Raw genomic sequence first — 18324 nt, 5'->3', positions numbered from 1 at the left:
GACGGCAATCCTCTCTGCGGCGAAATACCGATGCTCATTGCATTGCTACTTCAGGTTGTGATTGTTCTATCTATGCCATCGGCCATTGAAACTAAGTAAAGACAACAGCGAAACAAAAAGAAAGTATGCAAGTACACTTCCAGCTACTCCGCGGGTAAAGCCATTTCACGTTGCGCAATCAGTCGTGCCACATGAAACGGGCTCAATGCTAAGAATGTGTGTGCAACTTTCAGCTGTCATTTTCTGAAAATAGATTTTTCCGAATGAAAAAACAGCGCCGAAAAACACGGGTGCAGACGAAGGGAAAGAGGACAAGGTGCACTCTCAACTGAAGTTTATTGAAATTAACGAGCTAATATAGCCACAAAAACCCCTGTTAATCTTATCTACTTAGTCCGTGTTTCGGAAATTCAAACTCATCTGTAGATAAAGACAAGGACGTGTCACGCATTTCTTCTTCCTGGTCCTAATTTTAAATACCTCATGCAATTCTCGCGACACTTTATCTTTATACCTAGCCAAAATCATAGTGTCATTGAAGGCTGGGGTGCAAGCATCTGTTACAATGAATTGCAAGATCAGGGTGCGCACAGGTCCTGGAAACCCTTGAAAACCCTTGAATTTAAAAATTGGGTTTTCAAGGCCCTTGAAAATCCTGGATTTTTTGCTAGACCTTGAAAACCCTTGAATTTGAAAATTTGGTTTGCAGGGCCCTTGAAAGCTCTTGATTTTTTTGGCTAGACCTTGAAAATCTGTGAATGGCTATCTATAAAAACAAATTCGGGTATGTATTGTTTATTTTTATTATGCTTATCGTTTTTGTTTCGTTTTGGTCTAAGTTATCTCTATTTGTTTAGATTTAGCCGATATTCATTGGATGGTTGGCCACATTGGAGCAGACCCGAATCCAATCTCATCCGGGCACTGTTTCCGCCATTGGCCTCATGTTTTGTCGTCGGTCGTTGCAAAATGCCCGGCAAAAGCAAGTTTCAAGGTGCGTGGCTGTGCAGTGATGAATATAAGGACTGGGTGGCGCCAGATACGACAAATCAGCATCGTGCAAGATGCAAGCCGTGCGGAAAAACTTTCGATGTCGCCGCAATGGGCGAATCGGCATTGAAGAGCCATATGAAGAGCGCTAAACATACCGGCATCATGAAGATCGCAGCCAACAGCTCGGTGCACAATTACCTGGCTCCGGGCACGAGTGAACGATCCGCTGTCCCGCCTCCATCGCAGTTGCCAAACATAAACGCTGCTTGCAAGACGCACGAGTTGGTGACAAACGCCGAAGTGTTGTGGACTCTGAAGGTCGTCACATCCCACTGTTCTTACTGCTCATCATCACAATCGGGCAAGTTGTTCCAACACATGTTCCCAGACAGTGAGGTGGCAAAAGCGTTTTCTTGCGGAGAAAAGAAATGCGCCTATGTGACGTGCCATGGACTGAGACCTTTCTTTCTAACGGCCTTGCAGCGGGAAATCGACCAGTGTGAGCACTACGTGGTGCTTTTTGACGAGTCTTCAAACGACTATTTGCATCGCAAACAAATGGATGTGCACGTAAGGTGTTGGGACTCGTCTCACAAGGTGACAACAAGGTACTACAACTCGGTGTTTATGGGGCACTCCACGGCCGAGGACATACAAGAAAAGCTGTTGAGCGCACTCGAACCTTTGCCTCTTGAGAAGATCCTTCAGATATCGATGGATGGTCCCAATGTCAACTTGAAGTTCTTTAAGAACTTCCAAGTGCACCTGCAAGAAGCGCACCAAGTTCTGTGTGTGGACATTGGCACCTGTGGCCTCCACACAATGCCCAACGCCTACAGGGCAGGCGTTGCATCAAGTAGGTGGGGACTAGATTGCTTACTGTCTAGTCTGAGCGCACTGTTTGAGAGCTCTCCAGCAAGGAGGGAAGACTTTACAACAGTCACTGGGCAGGAAACATCTCCCCTAAAGTTTGTTCCTCACCGCTGGGTAGAGAACGTCGCGGTAATTGAGAGAGCCTTGTTGTTGTGGTGCGACATCAAAAAGTTTGTTGAGGCTGCAAGTAGCAAAGAAGTAAACCTGCCAAAATGTGGATCTTTTCAGAACTTGGTTGAGTTCTGCAGCGACTCTTTGGTGCCGGCAAAGCTCAACTTTGCACTGGGTGTTGCCATGGCACTCAAGCCATTCCTAACAGAGTATCAAACAGATAGACCAATGGTCTTCTTCCTTGCAAGAGATTTGGAAACTGTTGTCCGGAAACTGCTAACAAGGTTTCTGAAGTGCTCAGTCTTGTCAGCATCAAAAGGACTCACCGGCCTCCTGAGGGTGGACATTGAGAACCCGGACAATCATACTCCAATTGAAAAGGTGGATGTAGGCCATACAGCTGAGCAGATCGTCAAGAAAGCCAAAGCCAGTTTGAAGGACGTGTTTCAGTTCCGGATGGAATGTAAACAGTTCCTGATCGCCGTGGCAAAGAAAGTCCTAGAGAGAAGCCCCTTGAAATTCCCAGTGGTTAGGGGCCTCTCCTCATTGGACCCACGACAGATGTGTTCAAGGCCAGATGAGTGCCTTCCTGGTTTTAGAAAAGTGTTGGACGTCCTCATCACCGCAGGGAGGATGACTGATCACCAACGAGACACGGTACTGGCACAGTACACCGAGTTCTTGCAGGAACAGAAACATCACCTGCGACTCTTTGAAAAGAGCGTGAACAGGATAGATGAGTATTTCTCTGAGCTCATGAAGTTTAATCCATCGTATACAGAGCTCTGGAAAGTAGTTAAACTCTTGCTTGTCCTAAGCCATGGACAGGCAACTGTGGAGCGAGGGTTTGGTGTAAACCGCCAGGTTTCGGTAGAGAATCTGAAGGACCTTTCCTACGTCTCTCAACGGATTGTGTGTGATGCAGTGGAAAAGGCAGGTGGTGTCCTCAACATCCCACTTACGAAAGAACTGAGGACTGCTGTGTCAGCTGCGAGACAGCAGTACAGTGCATATTTGGAAGCAGAAAAAAAGAAGCAGCGTGAAGATGTGAAGCAGGCAAAAAAGCGCTGCATTGATGAAGAGATAGACACCATGAAAGCAAGAAAGAGGAAACTTGAAGCAACTATAGCTGATCTCACAGCCTCAGCAGATGCCTACGCAGAAAAAGCAGAAAAAGCAAATGACCTCACATACATTGTAAAATCAAATAGTCTTAGGAAAACTGCAAAAAGCAAGGCCGAGGAGCTGCTTAGCATCAGCCAACAAATAGAGGAAAAGCTGCAGGAGCTTCCCTGAAGTTACCACAAGTGGTTTTGCAAACAATTTTTATTTTGGCTTAGTGCAATGCAAACAAGTTTGCAAGAAATATTTTTTTCTTTTTGTTTAGTGCAATAAAAATGATACCTACGATCTTTTGACATGAGTGCTTTATTGAAATCTGTCATGTGTGGCACAGAGTTAGGTCCTTGAAAGTACTCCCACAGGGCCTTGAAATTCCTTGAATATCCTTGAATATCTTTCTTTGAATCCTGTACGAACCCTGAAGATGCCCTGAAGGCGTTCTTGTAGAGGCTGCATGCTCGTGGTTGCGATCATTCACTCACCTGCCCATCTGGCCCACGTATGTCATCCCATGCCATGGGGGTTTCATAGACGACGCCAGTAGCACATTCGACATACAGTAAAACCTCGTTATAACAAAGTGGGATATAACAAACGAATGGATACAACAAAGCAATCATAATTCCTTTTGCTTGCTAATAGTGGGAAGAAATGGACATTGGCTATAACAAACTAATGGTTATGACGAAATAATTACGACCGCTCTTTTAACTTTGTTATAACAAGGTTTTACTGTACTTATTTCGGTGTTTAGTAGTGCACGGATCTGAAGACTGGCGTGCGTAATTTATCCGGCGAGCGCCATCTTATTGGGCACGACAAAGTCGCGCCCAGTAAGATGGGCATGACAAGTTTCGTTTTTTTTTAAATTTCTGTTAAAATTTCATAATGCTCTAATTAAATTTGATGGATTAGGATATGGCCAACAATGTAAAATTCACTGTTGTGCAAAAATTTTTTTTTGAAAATAAATGAATAAAAAGGGTTTTGTCATGCCCTGGGGTGCCTATCTAGGAATGCTTGTATTAAATTTCACATTCCCACTGTGTTTTAAACTGAAAACAATTTTGTGAAATAAGAGCTAATGGGCACAGCTTTATGAAACTTAGCAGTTACTCATATATGTGTGATATAAATGTACCCTGCAAATTTCATAGAGATAACTCTTACATAAATAAGTTTAGGTTCCACGCCAGCTTCCCTCTGAAAAGGTGCTGACACCCCAAAGGTCATATTTTTTTATTGCCTAAAACAATGCAAGTTATAGTCATAAACACGCAAAAAAATGTGGTATCGCAAAAAAAGAAATTTCCCCACGCGCGCGTGCACCTTTTTATTTTTGGCGCCTTTCTCCCGCTCCTCACCCCCTTGCTTCTTTTGATTTGTGACGTCAAAAACCATGAAGAAATTTAGAACCTTTGTAGGCAACATTTCATAACGTTTAATAATGGCAATCGTAAAACATATTTTTTAACGTAATTGTGAACGCACTACAGTCGCCTCCTGGATTTGTATCCTCCCTCGGAAAACGTGGCAGCGCTCGACGCGCACAGCAGAGGGTGATCGGGGAATTGGGACGAAGTGGTCTTTTTTTAGGTGCCTGACGACCGCTCAGACTTAAAAAGAAAATTGTCAAACGGTCAAAACAACCGGGGTTGGTGTCTATGTACCGTAGTTTCGGTTGTAACACTGCCGGGGCAGCCTTTCAGACGTCAAGCGTCGTCTGCTCACACCGATAGGCAGGCGGCACGGCCCGCACGAAGGAAACCAAACCGGTTTTTCCCGGTTAGCTGGTGCCCTTCTCTCTCACTCCTCGCCGCCTCACTTCGGGTTGCGGTGGCAACGGCCAACGACAGTTTGGAGCAGAGGCGTGAAAGAAAGTCGGCTCGCAGGACTACACAATATTTGACGTCACTGCACTGGCGCAGATCGCGCGGGAACTTCGAATTCGGCATTTGGAAATTATTTTTTTATTTCAGAAATACTGAATTCTCAAGTTTCGAATTTTTAGGGTAATGTCCCGGCATCGTTATCAATCGTTTCGGATAATAAAAAGAAATGTGATTTTGATGTGTCAGTGAATAATAAAATAATAATAAGAAAAATATTAAAAAAAGCCTAAATGAAAAAAAGAATGTCATGAATTGAATTTACAACGAAAAAGAATATTTTCACAGCCATATTTATGGCACAAAACGAATTTGTAGCTGGCACCCGCGAGAGCCCGCGGAAAAGTGGCGGCTATGGTCACGGGTACTGGTTGCTATGGTCACGTGGCGCTCGTACTCTTTCGCGAGCTTCATATGGGCCTGAAACGTTACTTATTAATCTTTGTTTGAAGTGCAACAAAAAAACGGAAGATTAAAAGTAACTTTTACAGCCCAAAGGAAGCTCCTAAAAGAGTGCAAGCACCACGTTATGGACCTGTGCAAAGGTCAGAAATTGACAATGGTGGCGCGCCGGAGAATTCTCTTCCGGCGGCAGCGGCGTATAGAGAAACGCATGTGCCTGGCGGCGCGCCACACTTGGCGCGCGGCAGCGACTTACAGGTCTACCAAGTGACCAGTGGCGGCTCCTGCAAGTGCCAGCTACAAATTCGTTGTGTGTCGTAAAGATAGCTCTAAAATTTTTTTTTTCGTTGAAAGTTTGTTTTATGACATTCTTTTTCCATCTAGGTTATTTAAAAAATGGTTTTTTCCTTTGCATGTGTTCTATTAAAGGGCACATGCTTACTGTAAACAAATTTATTTTCGTGGGTTCAATGTTTAGTGAGTTTCGTAAATCATTTGTTCCGGGAATAATTCACGGGCATGAGATTTTTGTATTCGTTACCACGGGGCGATATATTTGTGAGTTCCATTGTTTGCAATGTTTTTCGATTCTCAAAAATTAGGTCTTCGAAAAATTTCAGTTGTTTACAGTACCTGGTTTACGAGCAACTTTTTTTTTTTTTTTCATCCGAAAATATTTGCAATATTTGTGAAAGTTACAGGCATCACGTGTCGGATGACACACGACCTAGTGGAAAGGGTCGCACGACAGTCGTGTAATCTCTCGCTTGGCCTGAAATCTTTGCAATCTTTGTTTCCGAGGGTGCTAGAGTCAAGACCTGACCTTTCTTTTTTTTTCCACGCACGTGCAGCCCGAACGGATTGACCCGGCCAGGGGCATTGGATACGACGTCAGGTCGGATGTCTGGAGCCTTGGAATAACCTTGGTGAGTGCGCCCCAAGAGCCTCCGTCCAGCTCACCCGTCTCGGTTCCTCGGCACTCTTCCAGCTCTCGAAAATCGCCGCAGGTGGAACCCGATTCAAAGTTTTTTTGCTTCTTTCTTTTTCTAGGCAGCTCTGTACCCAGTTGTTTCTCCTACATATTTTCTTTTTTTATGTTACTATTTAGACGGAGAAGAGAGCGTAAAAATGAGAGAATCCGTCTCGTAGGGCAAGTCCAGTTAATATTTATTAATTTGGGATTACGACTGTTTTTCGGCCAAGACATTGTCTCTGAATTACGATGTATATTTATTTATTTTGTTAATGCTGTAGTTTTATAAATATTCTGGCTCAAAGTATGGTTTCGGGCGTCTACGGCGAAACCGAAACCATCTGCTAGAGGGATGGCAACACTGATCATCAGCCGTATGGCCACAATGTGACGTCGCGGGGTTAACGCGCCGGTGCTCCTTGGCTAAAAGGTGCACCGGCGCGTCACCCCTGCTGTTCTTTAGCGCTTGCTGCCCGCTAAAGGACAGGTGGTCGCATCTTCGAAGTCGGTTTTAGTGGAGTATGTGGCTTCACTGCGGCTTCACTTTGACGTAATATTTCGGTTGTAATCATATTTCGTGCCACTAAAGCAGTACCGGTCATTTATTTTGTTTTGGACCGGAGTTGTTCTTCAAATACCTGCCATTGTGATCATCTGTCTCTCCAGTGTCTCTCTGCACAAATGGGAGTAGTAGCATGTTTATTTTGTCTTCAACGAAGGGAAAAGTCTGTGGCAAAAAGCTGCTGCAACACAAATGTAAATAGGCGTCGGTATACTTGCAACGCAAACGGCAGCCACAGAAAGTAGAGATGGAAAAGAAAAGACAGTGGGCAGTTGTGCACGAGGTCAGGGGTGCTTTTTTTTTTTCTCTGATAAAGTGTCAGTTCGTAGTGACGTGACAGGGAATCAACCGTTCAGAAAATATGCGCACTATTGCAGACGATAAAAGTTTGAACACCTTACCATACCTCGATATGCCTGACAGTTTTGGAAAAGCTTGTAATCCGGTTTAGGGCTACAGCATGGAGCGTAGGTCCCGGTCCCCAAAGGCTGCGAAATCAAGAGTGAACGGAGCTCGAATGGACCCCGGGCCTCGCGAAGTTCACTCTCCAAGATTCGGCGCAGGTCACGTTGTTGCAAATAACTGTTTTCTCAACCTCGTTATTAGCTGAATTTGTTGCTTGAAACGCAACTATTCGCCTTGTGTGAGCACTGCAGGAAAGCATGTGAACGGGCCTTGTTCATCAGCGGGGAATTTCTTTTGTCTAGTGTATTCGGTATGCCACGGATACGATTGCCGGGAATACACCGTTTATGCACGATTCTAATGCGCCCCCAATTCCTACGCGCAGGAAGATTTAGCTTACGGATAATCAAAAAGTAAATTGCTGCCAATTCTATCGCGCACGTAAAATAACGAAGATTGAACATATACCTCAAGGAACAGATTTATTGAAATGCACACCAACACAAAAATGAATGCCATGCACTAGTCGCCATAGTTGTTCGCTGGTTCTTCGCTGACCACAGAAGTGATCTCTGCTCTCGTCTGTGCCACGTTTCTTACGCACGTACGAATGAGTGGCCGTAGGCTTTGGGAGGGTCGTCTTCCAAACGACACTTTGCAAGCTTGTCACCCGCTGGACCTGCGAGGCCACACGGTGCTGCTCTGTTGTTATCTTTTTCCGCCAGCGTGATGGCCTTTCATTTAAATAAAGCCTCCTAGCGGAATTTTGTTTTGTTTTTCCATCTTCAAAACGACAAACACAGAGTCCGTGGTCGCGGGAGAATCCGCGTGATACGGATACCAAAATGGCGAATGTAAGCAGACGGCCATGATGGCGATGAGGCTAGCCACCTTATACCGAGCATTGCACTTTTCTTGAGTTTCGGTTTTTGGTTTAGATTGTAATGCACATGTAGTTTTTCGGGACCGATTTTGGCGATAAAAGTGGGTGTTAGAATCGTGCAAACACGGTAGTAGTGCGCTTCGACACTACGGCCATTTCTGCGCCGTTCGAACATTATGGCCCTCTTGTTCTTCATTTTTACATTAGGCTGAGGGGGGAGGAGGATGTCTGAATTGAATTGATGGGGTTGCTGTCAAAATTCATATCTTCATTATAGGGTCGGCTGAATTTCAGTTGAGGGGGAGGGGGGGAGGCAAAAACCTTTCCTTTTGCTGTGCCACTAATTCCAACGGTTTCTTATCATTTTTACATTACGTCGGTTCCTCCACCAGTGTGGCATTACGGCTGTTCTTTAGTCGTTTTTACAGTGCGGCTGTTCCCTCGTCTTTCTTACGCCCCCGTCGTTTTGACAGTTCTGCAATCTCTCCGTTGCCACGGCATTACGGTCGTTCTTCGGTCATTTCTTCAACGTAGACGTTTCCTTCGTTCGTGTGCAGATAGAGGTGGCAACGGGGCGGTTCCCGTACCCAAAGTGGAACAGCGTCTTCGAGCAGCTGACCCAGGTTGTGCAGGGGGACCCCCCGCAGCTGAGCCCCAACGAGAACGGAAACTGCTTCACCATGGAGTTCGTCGACTTCGTCAACACCTGGTGAGGCCCTCCGGGTGCTGCCCTTTTTTCTTGTCGACGCAACCGCGTTTTGAAAAAGATGGTAGCAACTGAAAGACTTTGTTTTCATCTGCCAGAAACCGTCGCACGCTGAAAGACTGACATGTCTGTCTATCGGAGCGGGCCTTTAGGTCATCCCTGGGAGCCTGGTGGAACTTATAAGATGCCGCTTCAGCCTTTTTATTTTTAATGCGAAAGCATTAACTGGGGGGTCCCATATAGTGAGCCGACATCATCAGCTTTGAAGCCGTGCCGAACGGCACCTTAAAGGGACAATGAAGGCAATTTCGGAGACCTTTTTGGCGATTGAACTGGGTTCCAGGCACGTCTCGGGCCACGTTGCCCAAATTTCAGCCGAAACCGGCGCTTGTGTGCCGCGCAAATCAATTAAACAGTCGCGGTAATAATCGCACCGGGATCGACTGGGGCGACGCCCCCAAGAGTTGCGGGAGAAGCCAGGAGAAGCGGAGCTCACGTGACCGATGCGGGGCCAAGGAGCGCGACGTCACAAGAGACGCGTCAGCGATTGGTCAAAAGGAGAAACGTGCCCTCGGTCACGTTTTGGTTCACGATTTTTAGAAATACTGTTTTAATTTCCGCTTGAATAACCATCAAAAGTATAAATCGGATCGGAAATGATTACTAAACCGTAAATAAAGCAGCATCATTGTTTTTTTCTTTGCTGCGCTGGACGCGAAACCGACAACGAGCAACTATGGGCCAACAAAATAAAATTAAAAAAGAACATGGTACTCGAAAGATTTTGCAAAATGGTAGCTGTACATGGCTGTTCTAACGGTCGACTGAAGACCAGTATTCGTTCGGGTAACGCTAGTTTTCACGAGTGGGTTACTATTCGTGTTCTTTGACGACGAAAAGAGGAAGTCCGCGGAGGAACCGTATCTCGGAACCGCGGGATCGCTGCCGCTTTCCCTTCGGCATCTAACCCGCGTCCGTCCTTCGGCACGCGGGCCGCTCGTTGCCGTCTGGGCGGTCTCCGTCGGGTGATGGCAGAGGCCGCCACACACGTACTCCCGTTCCGTTGGTGTTCGGTCACTGAACGGAAGCTCGAACTCACTCGCGAGAGCGGCATTCGTCCATGTTGACAGTCGGCGCAACGACCGCGCCACCGCGCTGCTATAACCCACCGCGGTAGCCAGAGTCTCGATCTCCTAAATACTACCGATACCGACTATTCACACTTGACGTCACTCCCTACGTCACCTCCGTTTTCGGAGGCCCAGAAACGAGAATAAAGATTGTTCAGTTTCGGTTTCTTTACTTCTTTCGTAGGCACATAAATACGCGTCACAAATGTCTACAAAAAATTGGGCGGCATGCTATGTTCCCAAAAAGCATTAAAACACCATTAAAAAAAAAAAAAAAATTGTCTTCATTGTCTCTTTAACTCCTTTCTTCCAATAAAGCCAAGTGAAGCCGCGATCTGATGGCTCCCAGCTTTGAAATGGTGCAAAAAGCCTAGCCAAATGGCATCTAGTTTCCCTGCTCCCAATAAAGCGCAGTGAAGTCGAAATCTGATGGATTTCGGATTCGGTCCCATTGGCTGTCATGTGCGTCATATTTCCGAGGAACGAGGCTCCCATTGGCGGCTGCGCGTCAGTTTTGACGACCGCCACCCTACGGTGCTCCGTGTCCGCGCCGCCAGTGCGCCGGTAAAACGAAGCGTCTGGCCGTCGAGGAGAGCGCGCACTTGGCTGTCCACACCAGTCCGCCGCAGACGAAATAAGGGAGTGGAAGAACGACATGCATGCTTTCGCATTCACAACTCATAAGAAGTGCTTAGGTGTACCTCCAGCCTTTTTTTGTTTTCCTTCGCCTGCATTGCTACTTCTGAGGCTTGCGGCCCCGTTCTGTTCTATCTCTGGCGAGCTTGGCTAAGCTGATTGCTCATTCCCTGGGTGTTGATCTACCTGCATTTAAGTAAGGGTAATAATGCTCTTTTGGCAATAACTTGTTCTCTGCTTCATAAATGTAAAGTGTTGATTCTGAATACCAGATAACCAAAGCGAAATAACCCACCAATTTCATGGTTTGTTTATAACTCAGTATAATGAAGTTATACTGAAGAATCAGAAGCTTTGTTACAGTGCGAATTTCATTGCTCAGGGTTTTTTTCGGTGCTGTCATCTTTCTGCTTCCCTATCATTCTCTCATCCTTGCATTGTGATATGTTGCAGAAAATAAAACAACCTTGTTTTTATGTTTTAGTTTTCTTTCAACAGTTTTACTTGCACCCTATACATGGTATGAGAAACAAGGGCCAGGAACTCATTTGCATGCCAATCTAATGACTTGATTTGAAGATGTTAACATGTTAATAAAAATGCTTCATTTTTTTCTTTTTTGTGATAGCCTCATCAAAGAGGAGCAAGTGAGGCCCAAGTACAAGAAACTGCTGGTGAGTTGGATGCCCCCTGTCACGTGACATCCGGTCTCTCGACCTCCGGCATAGACAAGCAACACGGTGGTTCACTTTTAGTTATCCCGTGCTTGTCTGATGTTATGGCCCATTCAGTGTTGCATACTGCTAAGTTGCACTTGTCCCCTAGAACTGTCTCCATGCAAAAAAAAAGGCTGTTGACTGCAAGAGTTAGGCCTTGTTTTGTTTGGGTTATTCTTCCTTCCCGGAACGTTTCACGTGGCGAGCCTGGCAGATATTGAGTGCTCTCGACGAGCACACAATGGAGAGAGCACTCCAAATTGCGAACCCGGTGCCACTGTTTGTTCGAGCTGTGCCTTGTGTATGTGCAATGAGGACATTGATAGCGCTCCTGTCGTAAGTTCCTGCAGGTAAAAAGCACAACATTGACTCGTTTCCAGCAGCACAGCGAACGAAAGAGTGCAGAAGTATGAGGAAATTCGAATAGCTCTGCAGTCAAGGTTGATTCTGCGCATTTCGACAGAGCTCAAGCATCGCATGTGCATTCTATTGTTTTTGCGCCGTCTGCTTGTCTCGCGGCTGCACAATGGCGTGTCCTTTCCCATTCCAGGACCACCCGTTCATCCTGCGCGCGGAGTGCGACACGGTGGACGTGGCCTTCTACATCAGCAACATCTTTGGGCAGATGAACGGCGGCACGGCAGCCGCGCCGCAGGAGTCTCCGCCGTCCTGTTAGGGAACAGCAGCCGCCGGGCCTTCCTACTCCAACGCACACCCGCGACAGCGCGACGTCGGCCTCACCCTCCTCTCCCGAACCCGTCTCTTCCTCGGTGGCACCCTCTAAGACCGCATTCCACAGACGGACCGGGAAGAACCGGATTGCAGACCCGCAGGCTTTGTCGCATGGATTCGGGTACTGCAGACTTCGATCTTGAGAACTTGGGTACCGTGGTCTTGGATGCTATGAATTTAGGTCCCAGGAACTTGGGTACTGTGTGCTTAGGTTTAAGGACTTGGGTACTGCGGACTTAGGTCCCAGGTACTTGGGTGCCATGAACTTCGGTACTGTGAACTTTGGTTCTGGTTACTGTGGACCGAGGTCCTGGGGACAGGCACCATGGACTTCTGTACCATGAACTTAGGTCCCAGGGACTTGGGTACTATGAACTTCGATCCTGGGGAATTTGGTACCGTGGACATAGGTACGGAGGACTTGGGTATTATGAACACTGTCACAAAAACTTAGGTACTGTGAACATAGGTCCCATGGGCTTGGGTACTGTGAACTTAAATCCCCGGTACCTAGGTGCCATGGACGGTACCAAGGACTTGGGTCCGAGGACGAAGGTACCATGGGCCTGGGTACAGGAGGTATGGGTACTGCCCATTCTTTTGAGTTTTTTTTTCGTCCCAGGAAGGCATGCCATAGTATGACTTGAATGTGTGAAAACCGCCGACAGATATGGGGAGTTTGGCTTGGTCGTAGGCGAAGCCAAGCCCACTCCACTTTGGCCCCTCAACCATTAGGTCGTGAAGGACAGAGGATGCCAACATACCCATTATGAAATTCTCTCATGCGACTGTTCCTTCTAAGCAATGTCAGTTAATTTTATTATTTTACTGTTTTTATTCTCAAATTGATTTTGTTATGGGCTTGTGAACTGCACCATTGCTTGCTGGTGCCATAGCCATTGTTCATGCTTGTAACGGTTGCACAAAGAGAAAAGGGATCTTACAGTTATTAACTTGACTTGGCTTCGACCTTGACTACAAGGTTGAGCTTTTTGAATAACTTGCATATTGCCCGTTTGTGGTTGTTCAGGCCGTTGCGACCTTGGGAAGCGAAATGTTGCACAAGGCTTCAACTCTGAAGTTCGTTGCATTTTTCTTTGGTTCCATTGTCTTGTAGTGTTGGACCTCGACAGACAAAGCGTTTTATAAATGACCAAACATCTTGTATTTTGGATTGGTTCTCAGTGTGAATGTGTCTAGCACTTCCTTTGCAAGGGTTTGTGGTAACAAACATCATGTTCTTGGGGTGGGAAGCTTGAAACGGATTAAAAACTGACAAGTTGTTGGGATGGCAAATTAAGTATCTCTAAGAAAAAAAAAATTCCACCCAAGTTTAATAACTCTGCTTACCACTATATTATTATTTGCATCCATAGGAGTGTTCAGCAAACCTTATTCTTAAGGACATAGCAGAAGGTACAATTGTTTCAGTTTTGCTGTGCCATCTTCTAGATGGGTTGGCCGATGGCGCAGCTTGTTGAGGCGGATTTTCTTAAGTTTCCATGATTGACACTGATCTACGGATGTCGGTTGCTTTGCGGGTGAGAGACCTCCATTTAGTGGATCTTTTTCGGCAGATCCCCTTGTCTTGGACTCTTATAATAATTTTTTTGACGGCGGCAGGAGGCGCGAGCCTCTTGCCCAACCTTGTTTCTCATGTCACTGCCGTCCATTGTGTTAACGAGCACCTCTTTTTTTTCTTTATTGCTTCGTGGACTTTGTAACAATGGGGTTCTTGAGGACTGTTTTTTTGCATTCTATGGTTTCGAAGCATTCCCATTATTGCTCACTCTTCGGTTTGGGAGCGTTCTTTTCTCGCGAGCATCCCTAAACCTTTTCTGTGCGTCGTCTGCTTCCACTAGTGCGGCCCATTTTCGGCGGCGACCGCGTTCATTCATTCCACCCTCGTGGCCCTAAAACCCATAGTCACATGACCGAGATTGATTCGAGACCTTACCAGGAGCGCTCGATCCTCGAGAACCTTTGTCGCCAACAAAAATTTGCGAAACCTTTAGCTTTAGTGACTCTCACTGACTATTGAAACAGATGGGTTGTCACCGGAAGTTACCCCAGGGTCGTTTGAGAGGGATTCTCGAACGCAGTCGTCAGCCACCTGTGCCCGCTTTCAGTAGGCGTCGTACTTAGATTGACGTCTGTGTGCTTCTTGTCGGGTGACTGGCGGTTTGTCCGAATCTGCGACGTCTTGAAGGACCCCGCGGTGTTGTACATTTGTAAATAGTCTCGTGTAATCAAACACTCCTTTTCCGAACGTTCTCGGAGTAGTCGTGCAAGCTTAGTCTCCAAACAAAGGATAATGTGGCGCGCATTCTTTCAGCAACTTTTAGCACGCAAGTAGTACAGAGTGCGGCAGTTTGGTTGTTCCGTAGCCTGCGCTGACCATGGAGTTTTGTTTTTATGGGCCTTACTGATAAAGTGTGTGTTGCAAAGTGGGTGTGGGATGTTTGGGAAAAGCCAATCGAATTCATATGGCAGAGAAGAGATGGTCTTGGCTTGGATTGGACTACCATATTCACTGGAGTAATAGCCACACTATTTATAAACAAGGCCCTTGCGCCTGCTTTCCCGCAAAACACATATAGTATACCCAATCATCGCATTGCGTATAGATTACATAGCGAATAGCTGGACCGAGAACACGATTCTCCACACAAATGCAATCTTCACAGATGGCATCTTTGCGCAAAGACGTTATCTCTGTCCTGTAAACCGCTGGAATCATGCTGTCAATTGCGGCGACTGGCAATTCGCATGCTCTGCGGAAAAGCGAACCCTCAGGTTTTTTTTCATAAATAGTGTGTCTATTACTCGAGTAAATACGGTAAGTGCCAGGTATCTATATTGGCTTGACCGAGATGGCCCACAAACTTGGGCTGTGATTGCATCACTTTTAAACTCGTACGAGTCCTGCTCAGCGGTTTTTGTTCCTCCCACCGTCGGTAGCAGCTTGTTTACGCACGATTACGAGCACAGAAGACCGAAGCAGAGTCGTTTTGACGTCTGCCTCTTTCAAAGCCGAAGAAAGTGTGTGTGGGTGTATGTGTGTTTTGTTTCTGCTTTTAGTGCAACGAGTGCAGAACAACTTTTTTACATATTTCTTCTCGGCGTGATCTGTCGGGTTCTAGGCTTGCTCGCAGTCCACTCACTACACCACTAGTTGCACCGATTGCACCGCAAGTGGAGGCTACAAAAATGTGCAAGTGTTGCTCAGTTTTGTTTTTCTCTTATTGTTAAAACATTTTACAGCGTAGCGATTGTTTGTCACGGATGCGATGATATTTTCGAGTATTCAGTTTGTATCAAAGTGAATTTTAGTAAGAATCCCTCTTTACTTTCCTTACAACCGTGCAAGCGACTTGAGGAAGAATATATATATTTTTTTCCCCGCATATTGTGCGTTATTAAAGTGCAACTTTTTTTTATTTTCGATTTTGCTGACCCTTTTGTAGCTGTGCCGCACTTCATTCCGAAATGGGTTTGAGGCACAGATGCAACTTTTTTGGAGGAAGGAACTGTAGTCACTGGCAAGGTGAAAACTGCAGGGCGTCTCCTGTGAACGCCTATCCTCCAGCACGGACTCATTGACTTTTGCGGTGCTTTGGCAGCATGCGCGTGAGGCTCACGTTGCCCGTCGCCGTTTGGTTTTCCTCTTTGCCTGCCACGGCCCGCACCGAAAGTCGCCAATTTTCGCTCACGGGGCCCGGCCCAGAGTGCACGTCCTTCCACCATGCGTCGCCCGCCATCGCCTAGACCTTAGCCGCAGCAGAAAGCGTGTCCGAAATAGGCCGGAAGGGTGCCGTTTGCTCTGCTTCAAATGTCATGGCAAAGGGTCTCTGGCGTTGCAACGGTTTCCCGTCGGGGACAAGCTTGCAGCAAGCTGCACCGAGAGGAAACAGTGAATGAATAAAGCGAGATCTAGTCTGGAACAAATCTTGGTTCATTCTTTTTTTTTTTGTTTTTGGTGTACCCCACTATACGTTTGTAATTGGAGATTCAGTCTGGGATGTAGTCTGTTGCAGTATAAGAAATGTGGGACAACCTCCCACAAAGGCCTCCATTCTTTCCACATTAGCAAAGCTGTTGGAGAGGAGGAAACCGCCAGTCAGCCGGCTCCTATATCCCCTCCATCCATTCAAGCTTTCTGGAAGGGACTTTTCTTGCGTTTCTTAACTCGCAACAAACTACAATTTTGATTCCCTCTAGTTTTTCACCATTGTGGGTTCCAACACAAATGTTGCAGCATTGAGTGCATTTTTAAGTTGAGGTGGTGCGGCCAACAGCCATAGCAGGGGCTGTGTTCCTCTCCACCGGCAAGTCCCCCAGACGGCATTCTTGGAAGACCCCACCCCGCTCACAGTGGGGCAGATGCCCGACCTGCTGTTTGGGTCCACCGCTCTTCTGCCAACTGAGCAATGCACTGCGAAGGAGGTGCCAGGAGAGGACGCGAAATTAGTCCACTGCCAATTTCACTATCATTAATCAGTTTAACCGAACAAGCACCAACTCAAAATTTGAAGATAATCGCAAAAAAAGGGGATGGGGACATGTGAGGTCATAAATTTTACATATATATGTACTGTGCATATTTTTTCAGATGTTTAAAATTTTGGGGGTGGGCACTTGGTGCAAAATGGGCGGATGCACAATATTATATGGTAGATATTTTAGTACAATGCGTATCACTACATTGATCACTTCCAGAAAATAATTTAGCTTTGTCTTAATTACCATTGTGATTTTAACTCCCAATATAGTTAGTGAATGTATAAGGAGTATCACTCTAACTAAAGGAAATGCCCTTATGTTTTTATTATACATTGTACTGTCCTAAAAAGACATTTCCATCTTTCCATAGGAAGTATTTAAGCAATTCGAGGTTTTCGAATCAAATGTTCAAGTTGAAAATTTGTTTTGCTTGTCTGTGGCCAACTGTGTGTAGTACAGCAATGAAAGAAGCATGGGGTCATGTGTGAAACAAGCTTTATTTTGTCACTCCGCGGCATCCAACAAAGACTACTTGACATCGAAGCAAATTAACTGCTGTAAATGGTCTGCCAAGACAAGAGAGTTAAGAAAAAGGGGCCAACTCTAAAGAGTCTTTCTTGCCTCTGCTTCACTGGGCCATTACCTACTAGGCAGCTTTCATTTTTGCTGCAATGCGTTTCCTGACCCAAGCTCTCTTTCTTCACAAACTAAAATTAATCTTCCTTTTTTGTTTTTTTCAGACCTTTTACAGATTTTGAGTTTTCTCATTTTGGTGAATCTTTTTGTCATTGAACGTTTATTAACGGGAAACTTGGAACTTCAACCAGGTCCTTTAACTTTGGGAAATGTGTCTTTGGGAGCTCAGTTTTCTGAAGCTCTGCCGTCGGGGGCTGTGACTTCAAGGGCTCCGACATCAAAAGCTCCTACTTCAGGAGCTCTGTCTTCAGGAACTCTGCCTTCGGTCAGCGTCCTCGGCGTATAGAACGGAGGTCTGCCCCCATTGAGGCCGAACCCGTAGATTCCTGAACCGGGCGAGGGGTAGCCAAGGTCTCCGGTTGCCTCGCCAGAAGCCCCGGTCCCCAGCAGTTCATAGGGAGGCCTTCCGCCCTCTGGCCGCTGGTCGTACCCGGTCAACGTGCCGGGACCGTACTCGCTGTGCTGTTCACCCCTGGACGGAGGTCGGTACGGCCGTGTCCCGGACACGTCGGAACTTGACGGAGACCACTCTTCGTGTCCGCCGGCACCGGGCCGTGGGCCAAACATTCCCTCCGCTCCAGACGGTCTTTGTCCAGAAGGGGACACCCAAGGATCGCGCACACCATACGACGAGGATCCAAGGATTACGCCGGACCCTTGGCCTGGGTGCCCTCCGGGAGGGACTCCTTGCTGTGACCCTGACTGTCCGGATCCAAAGGAGGTTGAGGGAGGGTAGAAGCCTGCCTGGGATCCGTGGTTGACCCCAGACAAGCGTTTCGGGGCAGTAAAACTGGAAACGCCGATTGGCTGAAAAAAAATGACGTCACTTCCGGTTTTGTTATTTTGTTGATTTTTAGATAACGTTTTAAAGTAAAAATATATAAAAAAATACTTTTCTTGTTTTTGTTTGTTTTTACTTTTTTTTTTTATTTTCTTTGCTTGATTTTTTAATTTTGGCTGGTACGGTTCCGTTCTGTTCCGCCTTGGCGCCC

General features: G+C 46.4%; 1 protein-coding gene and 1 pseudogene across 1 annotated transcript in view; one reads left to right on the top strand and one right to left on the bottom strand.

Annotated features, from left to right (window-relative positions):
* The window catches only part of LOC8043256 (dual specificity mitogen-activated protein kinase kinase 4), a 33876-nt gene extending 17795 nt beyond the window's left edge, over positions 1–16081 (top strand). The window contains 4 exon segments of the mRNA XM_002416153.5: positions 6242–6316; positions 8771–8922; positions 11314–11359; positions 11952–16081. Of these exon segments, the coding sequence (XP_002416198.4) occupies positions 6242–6316; positions 8771–8922; positions 11314–11359; positions 11952–12077 (399 nt within the window). The 3' untranslated portion in view covers positions 12078–16081.
* Positions 16082–17114: 1033 nt separating this feature from the next.
* LOC8043257 lies at positions 17115–18122 on the bottom strand (annotated as a pseudogene).
* Positions 18123–18324: the final 202 nt, after the last annotated feature.

This window comes from Ixodes scapularis, unplaced genomic scaffold (genome assembly GCF_016920785.2).
Source record: "Ixodes scapularis isolate PalLabHiFi unplaced genomic scaffold, ASM1692078v2 PGA_scaffold6__148_contigs__length_123643588, whole genome shotgun sequence".
NCBI lineage: Eukaryota > Metazoa > Arthropoda > Arachnida > Ixodida > Ixodidae > Ixodes > Ixodes scapularis.
This window is presented reverse-complemented; position numbering and strand designations above follow the sequence as displayed.